The sequence below is a fragment of the Semicossyphus pulcher genome, unplaced genomic scaffold (genome assembly GCF_022749685.1).
Source record: "Semicossyphus pulcher isolate SPU_LCO1_2020_fin unplaced genomic scaffold, fSemPul1.0.p SCAF_7, whole genome shotgun sequence".
NCBI classification, from domain to species: Eukaryota; Metazoa; Chordata; class Actinopteri; order Labriformes; family Labridae; genus Semicossyphus; species Semicossyphus pulcher.
In genome coordinates this window covers 7,147,335-7,159,575 of record NW_027211748.1, presented here as the reverse complement: position 1 = coordinate 7,159,575, position 12,241 = coordinate 7,147,335, and the positions used below count along the sequence as shown (strand labels likewise).

Below are 12,241 nucleotides of genomic sequence, written 5' to 3'. Positions count from 1 at the left end.
TGAATGAATTTCTCTCCTAAAGATTCTTCTCCTGCCGTACACAAACATAAAATATATATATACATAAAACAGGACATAATACAGTTGACTATATACAACACTATTAAATCACTGGAGGGTCTTTGAGTCAAAACAAAAATATATACAGTATGTATATAATTACATTTATTGCAGTTAATTCTTTTACAGCTTTGAGCAGTCTTTAAACACTATTAGAAATGAAACATTTGTCAGTCGTGTTTAAAGCACACAGCTCCTGGTCTTTAGATGTAGGACACGTGTCACAGTTCACAGCTTTCCTCTGTGTCGCTCTGAACAGGTCGTCTGGTGGAGTCATCGTCACCTTCAGCCTCTGAGGGGAAAAAGGCAAAGAGACACCATTAGAGAAAATGATCCCAATGTTTGTTTTTGTGTATGATATGGAGAGTTACCTGTCTGAGTGTTCCTGGAGTCACAGCCAGGCTGTAGAGGATCCACAGCGGTGCCATGAGGACCGAAGTCAGAGCGAGGAAAAGGCCCAGAGCGTAACCCCACCAGGGGTACGAGTACGTGTTGTTGTATCTCAGAGGGGTGAATTTGACCAGAGAGAAGAGCAGTATTCCCTGTGGAAACACATGAACGTTAAATACAACTGAAGACATACCAGCGGTGAAATTGAAACACAATCGACACATACAGTCAATTTTATTTTTTAGATTGTCGTATAAAGGAACCAAGATAACGTAATAACTCACCGTAGACACACATGGAGTGATGTACCTCCAACAATATTTCATATAAGGCGCAGGGCGGTACCCAATCATGTCCTTGATATTGTTGTAGTATTGATCAGCACCTTAGAGACAGATGATAGTGTTATTGTCAGGTTAGTTTTATATTAAAATGTCGGGAGTAAAAACTCATTGTCTCATTTCAGTTGAAACAAAGGCCGTGGGAAACTACACACAGGTGCATAAATGAAGGCTACATAGTAAATGAAGCTCACCATAAGCCCAGCCGACACAAACAGACTCCAGAATAGCAAAACTTATCACAGGGATCCCGCTGCAGGCGTAGTAGTCAAAGAGCTGGAACACGTACAGTCCTCCCTGCAGAGGAAGAAGGAAAGAGGGAGAAGAGGTTAAACAGATACACAGAGAGAAGAGAATGTTCTGCTGATGCCTCTTTGTGTCTTATTCACTGCAGGTTTCACATCCCAGGCCTTCATATGCACGGGATAATGTCAGTCTTCCTTGTCTTTTACACAAAAACACTTCATGGTTAAGTAAAGGGACAACATAATGGGTTGGGTTCAATAAAATAGAAATGTTGACTGTAGGGACCACACTCGACTTTAACCCCCATCTCCTAGCTGAAATCTCAGTGTTGTTTGACCCACTCCTCTCTCCCCACCACAGAAACTACAGACTACATCGCTGAAAGCGAGTGTCTGCAGATGAGTTTACATTAGAGTAAGCAGAAAGCCCTGTGCATCTCACGCACAAACTTAAGGGTAAAGGGTCGTGACAAAGCATCAACTGAATGAGAATGGGCTTGCACTTTCAACGCTAAAACATGGTGGTTACGCAAACAAACATACAGGCAGATAGATGAAGTTATTTTCTTTTTAACCACAAGAGGACGAAATGAAACCCACCTCAGTGACCATAGAGAGACCGATGAGGAAGGACACAGCACAGGCGACCAGCAGCAGGAGCTTACGCCGATGACCGACGTAAAAGAAGGATGGATACATGTCTGATACGGATGTGACCAGGCCTTCCAGGTAAACAAACTGTGGGTTAAAAAAGTACATGTATATTAATGCTCCTCATTAACAGTGAATCAAATGAGTCTGTGCAATGTGGGAGGTGCTCCCATTGAGATTCAACACCCAACTCATCAGCTAGTGTTTTCTCTCAGCACTTAATGCCGTGGTGCTTCAGTCTGTGGTTTAGTGCTCACATTCATCTTCATAATTACTACTCAGGTCGCTCCAACATGGTGCCCTTGTCTCTTTGTGTTTACCTCACTGTCCAGCCCCAGGAAGATGATCATGATGAAGAAGAAGGCGGCCCAAAGTTGGGGTAAAGGCATCATGGCTACCGCCCGAGGATACGCAATAAAAGCAAGGCCCGGACCTGCAAGGAGAAGATGTGTTATTACGGTGTGTAATAAAGTTTGCAGTGTCGTCATGGTTACTAATAACACAGCGTCATACCTGATTCAGCCACTGTTGAGATGTCGACACCCAGCTCATAAGCCATGAAGCCAAGGACTGAGAAAATCGCAAAGCCAGCAACAAAGCTGGTCGCACTGTTCAACAGGCACAGGGCGAACGCATCTCTGGAATGAAAAAAGAAATGAGTCACATATAGCAGAGGATACAGAGGGAGAATATTTATTTTACTTACTTGTAGCAGTTGTTGTTGTATTTGTTGTAGCTCCCCATAGATGACAGGCAGCCTGTGCAGACGGCATAGGAGAATAATATCTGGCTTCCAGCGTCCATCCACACCTTTGATCAGTACAATGATACTTATTTTGTATTTAGGTTCACTGGTTTAACCGCTCCTTTACACTAAATTCGTATATGTGTACACTGACCCAGCCGACAGCATCATTTGTGTCTCACCTGAGGATCAGCCAGGCGTGTTGGATCAGGAGAGAGGTAAAATCGTATACCATCTTTGGCCCCCGGCAGTGTCACACCACGGATCAGCAAAGCAAGCATCATCACATAAGGAAATGTGGCTGTGAAGTAGACAACCTGTAAAAGTAGCAGACACAGGAAGTGGAAGTGGATTACAGCCACCAAGCTAATCCTGAACACCAAGCAGAGGTCTGGAGGAAGGATTCAGAAGACTCATACCGGGGACAACAAGTGGACAGTGGGCTTGAGAGGAGTAATGGGGTAAAGAGTGGGTATGGAGGACGACCAAGTGGACTGACCCAAGGGCGGAGCAGATCTGGACTGCAACCAGAAGGCACACCTCTTGAGAAAGGGCAGGAGGATGACATGGAGAACATCTTGTCCTGAGACATGGGCTGGACCACATTGGTTTGAAAGTGCACCACGCAGGCTAAACCATTCTGAAGGCAACAATAAAGACTGGGTCCCTCTGGAGGTTGGCCACTAAGGCTGGGCTATTCTGAAGGCAGGTGAGATAGGTTGGACCACCCCACTAGTTGAAGACAAAGGCTCTGCAGCTCTAGGGATCAGCGATGTGAGTGGATGCCTTTTGAAGGTTACTGTATCTGATGATCTGGCCATAAGAGAAGCGAGGGAGCAGAATGGCTGGACAATAGGAAGGCTGAGCAGGAACCCGGCTCCAGGAGTGTTGAGCAGGCGTTTGGCATCAGGGGTGCTTGTCAAAAGGCTGGCAATGGAAGAGAAGGCGATGGATGGAGTGCAAGACTGAAAATTGGAAAAAGCATTACTGCGAAATTAGCCAACTGAAAATCTGGATGGTACGGCTATAGGTAGTCAGACATGAGCATCTTAAGATCTTGGAAGACAACTGGTAGTCTGGGAGGTCTGACTGTAGGTCAAGAGGATTTCTGACTGAGGGTCTGGCTTGGCATCTTCAGAACCTGCCAGAGGGGAGTCTGTGAGTTCAGGCTGACCGTCGGAGGAGAGTTGAGGCACAGCTGGGGTACTGGAAAGGTGTCAGCAAGGACGGACTACTCTGGATCAGGCAGGATGTCTGTGAGAGGCGCGAGTGTTGGATAAGAAGGCATGGGTGGGCGCAACTGAAAGGGGTTCAGACAAGGCGTCTGTGGAGCCAACAGATACTCGGCACAGGTGTCAGCTGAGGACTAGAAACAAGTGACCTCTGGGCTGCCAACTTGAAACACGGAAGAGGTATTGGCCGAACCGCCACCTGGAAACCGCACAGGACTGAAGGCAGCTCTTTCGTGCTGAGTCTCTGTGGTGCTGGGTAGCAGAGTTCATCTTGCACGAGGCTGCAGAAGTGGACATTATTTGGGGAAGCTATGATCATCACATCTTCTCCTGTGTCCTCCACAGAACCCATGAAAATGACCAGGCATGTCCAACAGGATAAGGTGCACACGAGAAGCCAGAAGGCTGGATGCTAGCAGGCTGAGATGAAGGTTGGAGGCTCGTTAGCTTAAAGCAAGCAGACTGGGGTGCAGAGATGCTGAACAAGTCTGTGGTCCAAACAGGTAATGGTTCTTTAACCCAAGTTTAGATATCTCTTGCCTGTGCGTCACAGCCTTTCTTATTTGTTTCCTTGTTGCCTTCCTTCTGTTCTGTCACTAATGGAAGCTAGTTCAGGCAGACAACTCGAGCTGCACTGATTTAATAATTAATATATGTCACTTCCACATCACCTGACAAACACTTCCTCCCAATTGGCGGTCTATTTAAGCTGCAAGATCTCCAGTCTCTCCCTCTGCTCTGTCATTGCCACCGCTGCCTTGCACCAGTACTGCGCTCTTACTTTCAGCCCCACCACCACCCCAGCATCCACCTGCAGGCTCCGAATAGGGGGTTTAAGATATTATCTCATCACTCCTCAATCTCTGCATGTAAAATAAATCAGCGAGGAGTGATAAGGTCGGAGCCTAGACGCCAAACACAAGCTGTGTTCTGCCGCTGCAAGAAACATTTCAAACTAGAACAACGCGAGTTGTCTGACTGAAATGGTGCAAACAGGGAAATACTGCAGGAACACATGGGAGAGGACCCAAAAGAAAACTGTGACCGTGGAACTAATGCTGTTAGAACGACTTAATCCCAAAAGGGCAAGAAAAAACACAAAGATTATGGAATCGTTAGGCAGGCGGGGTCAAATCAGGTCAAACAATTCTACTTGGAGTCAAGTCTCCAAAATCAGGCAAAGATCAGAAAAACCAAAAATGATAACACACAGGCAGGACCAGACATGCCAACTCTATTGTTTGGCAGCTTACCTTTCCTGAAGACTTGACACCTTTCCAGATACAGAAGTAACAAATAACCCAGCTCAGCAGAAGACATCCAGCCAGGTCCCAGCGGACTCCACCCATCTCCTCTATTCCTCCAGACAAACCCAGGATTCTCCTCCTGAACACAACACACCCAATGATCAGGAACATTTTCCTTTCTAAACCAGAAAAATAATTGCTTCAATTTTAGTATGAATTAAAATATCTGTGAGCACGTACTGCCAGAATTCTTCAACTGAAGAAGTTGCATTCTGAGAAATGTTAACATTTGATGAATGATCCAGTCGATAATCCACACAGTCCTCTGGTAGAGAGAAGGTAAGTAAAACAGGTTAGAATAGAGATTTGGATATGGCCGTCTATACCATGACATCACCAACTCACCAAAAGAGCCTCTCCCTGAACTTTCTGTCTTCTGTGGATATTACTTTTTTAAACAGAAAAGGGAAAGTGTAGATTAATCAACATTGAGATATGTACGGTAAATGCACGCAAATGAGGTGAGGGAAGTCTTTCAGCTGATGTTGTGGACAGTGGAGCTCTATGCTATTGCTACACAGACACTGGCCCTACTTTTTCAAGTAATTTTCTGTTTATTTGTTTGAGAATTTAAAGATTGTTATCTAATTGTCCTTTCCTTCGTAAAAGTTAGACTTGTAAAATAACGAATAAGTTGTGCAGTCACTGTTACAATAAAGGTCTTAAATTACATCATAAATGCTTCTGTCTCAAAAGAACACTGTGTTCACTTTTCTTAGATTGATCAAAGGCCTTCAACACTGTCGATCACTCTGTTCTCCTACAGAGGTCGACTAACATAGGGTTGTCTTCAAAATCTGCTCAATGGTTTGAAAATTGCTTGAGTGGAAGAACGCAATGTGTCCAAGTTGATGGTTTGTCTTCTTGTTTTTGAAATATACAAAAATGGTGTCCCACAAGGGTCCATACTGGGTCCTATTTCATTCATTAATTGTATCAATAATTAATGTAGAAATGTTATGGACACAAAGTTTCATTTTTATGTTTACGATACCCGTATTTAAACTTCTTCATCTTCAGCGAGTGCAATAAACAACCTACAATCTGCTTTTAAGACATTATGTTTGTCGTTCCTCAAATATATAAGGAAAAAAAAATAGTAAATGTAAATGTTTACCTGTGTTCCAGGTGTTGTTACAGCTGGCCCAGGGGACAACATCGTGAAAGGTGGAGAAGAGGTAGAGGAAGGCCCAGGCCAGTATGACGATATAATAAATCACAGTATAAAGCATCAGCACCATGCTGCCATAGCCTAAACCTGAGGCAAAACAATCGATTAACACAAAACCATCAACTATAATCAAATGTCCATGTATGTTATCTGGTACTGAATATTTAATTAATCCAGCAGTACCTTCAAATAAAGGACATATTTTCCTCCAGCATGTGATGCCACCCTGACCCGTTAACTGTCCCAGAGAAATCTCCAGGAAGAAGATGGGGATTCCACAGGTGAACAAGAACAGAACATAAGGAACCAAAAACACACCTGTGGGGAAGACGTGAGTGAAAATACTGTGAGTTCTTGTCTGTCTCTCTTTTATCTTCATAATTAGTATCTGTATACTTGAATGAAGCTGTTACCTCCTCCATTTTTAAAGCACAGATATGGAAATCTCCACACATTGCCCAGACCGATAATTTCTCCGACCACTGCCAAGAGAAACTCCCTCTTGTTGGCCCACTCGCCTCTTTTATGAATCTTTGGAGGAGGATTTGAATCGTTGTCATCTTGCATCAGTTCTTTCTCTGGATTACTTGTAGGCTCCATCAGGAAAAGTCAGCTGTGCTGAAATTATAAATAACAATGACAGCATGTGTGCACTGGTATCAGCATGTCCCAATCCTAATCTAGCAAACCATCATTAGAGCCCATTTGAAGTCGTGTTTGCTCCCAGTATTCAGGTCCTTCCTTTAAGTGCAGCTCTGTCATTGCTAGTTCTCATTTTCACTCCCAGCACCCACTTTGTGCACATAGCAAATTGTCTTGCACCTAAAGGCGCCCGTGGGTGCAGTATTTTCCATATTGAACATGCATTACAAATTAGCTTAGGCTATAAATTCTGTGGTATGTGTCTCTGGTTCTTATAATATACTTGTTCCTGTACAAATAAACATAATACAAGGATAAAGAATTAAAAACTGTGCAGATGAAAGCTGTTGTATTGTAAAGGTTGTGTTGGTAAAATGCCCTGTGGAGTTTTACCAATCCATGGATGTGATATATTTGGATATCATAATGTGGGTTCATCACAACATGCCACAGCATTCCCCTTACACACAGCATTTTGTTTTCTGTAACAGCTTTGTAGTGCAGCTTTGTCATTTACACTCAGTGCTGGCTTTTAAAACACAGATACCATGTTAATTTGTAAAGATAAAAGGTCAAAGGTCGTTGAGCACAGACATCCAGGCTTCTTTAGATATCTACTCTTATATTCTGGTCACCCAAATATGATCTACGACAACTCTTGCTTTGAGTTTGAAAATGCATATTGTTGCATTTTGAGCATCATTTTGCTGCAGCAGCAGGACGGATCATCTTTACTAACTAATGACAAATGTGTCATTCTGCACAATGAGTGCAGCAACTTTTGGGACTCATACGTTTGTGCTTTTCCTCGAGTGTAAATCTGAATGCATTAACTCGTGTTTCTACAATGTTATATCTGTTTTTTTTACCACAGATTCTTCCACCACTGGTTACTCTTAACAACAGAAAAAAAGGGATTAAAAACGGAATTAAAAACTACAATGAATTTAATTGATTCTTTAAAATATGAAGTCAGTCAGATCTTTTAAACACTCTGACACAGGCTGGAGATTTTGTTTTAACTCAGTTTCAAAGTTTCAACTCTTGCATGGTTTATACATTGACCACGTTTTGTCTTCAGCTTCATGATTAAACAAAGGGTTCATTTTCAAAGGCAGATTTCTCTGTTTTCATCTTTTATTTCTAAATAATATTTTGAACATCCGTCAGACTGTTTTTATCTAATGAATGGTGTTAAGCAAATTAACAGTTTGATATAATCCTGTTGGTGAAACACAAACAGTATTTGTGACCTTTTTGTAGAACACAAGGACACACAGGCCAAATCACTGAACATGTTGTTATGCAGCCATGTTGAGATGACATTTCTTACTCATTATTATAATGTATTCTCTATGATTATGCATTATTACTTCATGGAATAATACAGCACAGGTATTTGGTAACAATAAATATCATAATGAAGTTAACAACATTTACTTTGAAATATAGAAACCAAAACAGAAATAGACCAACTATGACATCAGCAAATAGCTATAAATTAATCAACAGATTGTATTATTGAGCTGGATTATTAGTGACCTAATAATGCAGAATCTGCAGAGATCCAAAGCTGACATATCAGCAATAAAGCTGTCATGTATTTATTTAATTCCTCAGTGATCTGAAATCAGAAGCTCGGTACTTAAGAGTTGGTTCATACCTTCATGTGTCTCTGGAGCACCACTGCGCTGGTGTCGATCTGCGATCTGCTGCAGTGAGTGAGTGTCAGAGGAAGTTTGGCGTTGAAACAAAGAGAAAAGAAGATAAAACATCCAGGGTTGGACTCTTGGGGGTTTTGAGTTCTTCGCAGTCAGTTAAGGTCGAACGTGAATCACACTTCAAGGTTAGGACTCAGGTAATAAGTATCTTGTTGTGAGGGCGACTGTAGAGGAGTGGCTGTAGTCTCTCATCTGTAGCTCTGAACATGTTATTCACTGGTCTGACTGTTGTGGGGGGTTTGCCTCCATAAAGTCTGTTTCCAATGGACGATAGAAGTCTAGAAATCTGCATAGAAGAGGTGAAAAATGATACCAGAGATGAAAATAAATAGAGTACAAATAAGTAAACAGTGGGACACAGGTCTGCAAGACACATGAGAGAGGTCCTGACAGTGTTAGTATGACGATAGACTTTATAAAAGCTGGCTTTACACTTTTTTGGATGACAAATTTGAAGTTTATTGCTGATGAAATGTGGAATATGTAAATCACCTCTACTAATACAGTATCTTGATTCAGTTGTATTGAGTTTTGCAGCAAAAAATGTCAGTTTGCTTGTTTGCCAAGTGTTGGGGTAAATTGGGTCGATTTGTCCTTGCAGACAGGAGCTTTGTGCTGAGGTAGATGTGACCGTACCTGCCTATGGGAGGCATTTTCAGAGCAAGAGGGGGGAGGTTTGGATAGTAAATAAATAGGCCTGAGTAAATAAATGACTGACCACGACCACTTATTAAAATCAACCCTACAGGCTTTGCAAATGGCTTGTCTACTATCATTGTGACTTGCAGATATTGATGGAAACTTCTGATGGATTTCTAAGAGGCTATGGGTCCTACCCGGAAAACAGCTCACCTCATGTAAGCTGGCCTGTCTGCCTCTTGATTCAGAGCAAATGGCTTGAAGTGTATGTAGTGAGTTTGTCTGTGTAGATTGTGTTTTATGTGTGTTTTACGATTTATGGATTCCTCAATAAAGATTATTGTTATTTGGAGAGAAACAACATAACAGTGCTGGGAGACGGCCTTCGATGACAACATTTAGGGTCTGCAGGATTCTTGTGTCTGCAAAGAGAGGACATTCACTCTCTTATGTTCAGAGGTAATTATTACCATCAGCAGACACTGACCGTATGGAATCACATGTCCTCCGAGTATTGAGATGACCAAAGTCTCAAATTGCAAATCCAATAACTAGAAATATTGCTCATGTTTAACCTCCAGAGTTAACTGCTCTAAACTGGGTTGTTTTTCATTCTTCTAGTCACCCACACTGACCTCCCTGTAGAGAGGAAAATCAAGGAGAACAACCGTATTAGAAGTTGACTTTTTCTCAAGTGAAGAACTTGAATGTTATCACAAGTTAAACATCGGCAGTAAACACAATAACTTTTTATCAAGGACAACATTTACATCAATAAAACCTGTGTAAGTGATTCCTTTATTTTATTTAAAAAAAACAGATAACTCACCATTTTCACACGGCGGCCATTTTCCTCTGAGATCACACTTTGGTTGGGAAGCACTAAACTGTGATAATGTTGTACTGCTGTCTTCCAGTTTGTCAGTCATGTAAAAGGGTAACACAATTAATGACAAACTGAAAAGGCCATATTTCAAAATAAACCAGAATATCTGATACCCTCTTTTAACAACAGCAAATGTTAGCATATTAGCTAGCTAAAATTACATTAGCAAGGATGTAACACCTTTCCTATCATACTGCGTAACATTACCTACCTAATATTAGCTCTTAGCTACTTCCTAGCTTTAGCTTTAACTTGAAATATGTTCAGATTTCCTCCAGATTTTCACTGTTCACTCATTTTTGTTTTGTTTTGTTTTTTGTAGCAGAAAGACATCTGAGATTCCCACCCTGAGCTTGACGTCAAAGAAAAATGGCCGCCATGTGAGTATGGTAAGTTCTGGTTTAAATACCAAAAGATGCCTTTTTGCACCTCCCTTTGAGCGCAGCAGGTTCTTACACCAAGGTTTGTTTACTGTATTGTACTATAAAAGTCTTGTAAAGCTAAATCATTACACTGTCTGGTGTTCCTGTTGTTTGGTTCAGTGGACAGTTACATTTTTCTCCAGGCCCAGTGTGTGCAGTGTTTATACTGTGGAAACAAATTTCCTCTCAGGTAATAAAACACTCGTATATTAATCAGCTGATCTTTACTGCAGTATGAATATGTCACGCTGCCCAGAACCTACTGGCCTATATTTCCTAATCTCTCACAAGTCTTTAGTTACTGACTGACTAGAACTTTCTAAAAGACATTGTTAGTTAAGAATTAGATGTTTAAAATGTTTTTATTTTTTAAAGAAAACTCTTGCATTTATTCTGTTAAAGAAATAAAAAAGCTTTGTATGTTGAAATTAAGAACCCGCCTGGTTGTTTCTGCATCAGCTGCATACAGGGACGATTAATGTTAGGGAAGTTGTGGAAAGTAAACACCAAATATCCAAAGCACTAATTAAATTTAAATACACTGTGATGAACACAAGTGAAAGAGCCTATGTCGATGGTTTAAATGTAATAAAGCAGCACAGGATGAGTTATGACCAGCAAAAGATTTAAAGGGTGCAGCAGGCAGGTAGATGTTAAGAGAAACAGGGTCATGTGGGTCATGAATGTGAGGTGGACGAGTGCTGCCTCCCACTGGATGGTCCTGGAACACACAGGACAATCTTATATTTCATTATGTGTACAGTATATCATGGTAAAATTCTGATTTTGCAAGTCAGTATGGCTAATAATAGTTAAAATGTAATTAAGCTTTAACAGGGAGTTTTAAGGAGTGCTTTTAAGGATTAGAGACAACAGCCAGATACCTTCAAACAAGTTTCATTATGGCTCCAAAAGTAAACAATGTGTATGAAGAGAGTAATTCCTGTCATGTTTAATGGTCTGCACAATGTATAACTGGTACTCTGTGTTTGAATGTACAGCCTTGACTTTTCTCAGTGAGTTTTGACTGCAACCACCAGGGGGCAGCATAAGACTCTAAAACACCCGCAGCATGGCCTCCTTTCACTTTCTTTCACTGCTTTTCTGTGTTTCATATCATACAGAAGTGATTTATTTGACCTTTCTTCTGTTTGAACGGGCAAAAGAAAATGACTTAGGGACTAATCACGAAAATAATAATTGATTAATTGATTTTACACCTTTAGAGGACACGTTAAAAAAAACTACTTTGAGAGAAATATTATTATTGAATTATTATTATTATTATTATTATTATTATTATTATTATTATTATTATTGAAAATTATAATCCTCCATGCCATGATGTAAAATCACATTAAACTGCTAAAAATGATAACTGGTAGGGCTCTGTCATAATATAGGCTACTTGTCAGAAACTAGCTTCTTGATACAAACAAGAGAAATATGTTTATTTTAAGATGCTAGCATGGCTATCTCTTGTCAAAAGACACTCTGTCACTGACTCCATTACCAAAAATCAAACTGAGAATATCTGCTGCATGTTATAATTTATCTTAGTGTACATATAGGCCTACCTATCTATGTACCTTTTTTTCTTTTTCAATTGATAAAGGTATCAATGATTTTTCTTTAATTCTGCTGCTTGGACACTTAATTTCCCCTTGTTGAAATCTATCTTAGTCTCATCTTATCTATCTTCTATTGCTGATCTTAATTCATGAGGCTGGACTTGAGCATATTTAACAAGCAAGTGCTCCGAGAAGTGTTATATCAACTTTTATATTCT

General features: G+C 40.8%; 1 protein-coding gene across 1 annotated transcript; it reads right to left on the bottom strand.

The window, feature by feature from the left end:
* Positions 1–202: 202 nt before the first annotated feature.
* LOC138611217 (sodium- and chloride-dependent GABA transporter 2-like) lies at positions 203–6,742 on the bottom strand. The gene is made up of 14 exons (XM_069684194.1): positions 6,556–6,742; positions 6,326–6,460; positions 6,089–6,229; positions 5,152–5,236; positions 4,918–5,050; positions 2,615–2,749; positions 2,394–2,497; positions 2,201–2,325; positions 2,008–2,120; positions 1,637–1,774; positions 986–1,088; positions 735–835; positions 432–602; positions 203–352 (listed from the first exon to the last, which is right to left on the bottom strand). The coding sequence occupies exons 1-14, from the start codon at positions 6,740–6,742 to the stop codon at positions 203–205; spliced, it is 1,821 nt and encodes a 606-aa protein (XP_069540295.1).
* Positions 6,743–12,241: the final 5,499 nt, after the last annotated feature.

Coding starts and splice junctions, on each gene's coding strand:
- LOC138611217 (XM_069684194.1), bottom strand. CDS start 6,742: ATGGAGCCTACAAGTAATCCAGAGAAAGAACTGATGCAAGATGACAAC. Junction 2,750..4,917: donor GTGTCAAGTCTTCAGGAAAG/GTAAGCTGCCAA, acceptor CTACTTTTACAG/GTTGTCTACTTCACAGCCAC. Junction 603..734: donor TCACTCCATGTGTGTCTACG/GTGAGTTATTAC, acceptor GTGTTTCCACAG/GGAATACTGCTCTTCTCTCT.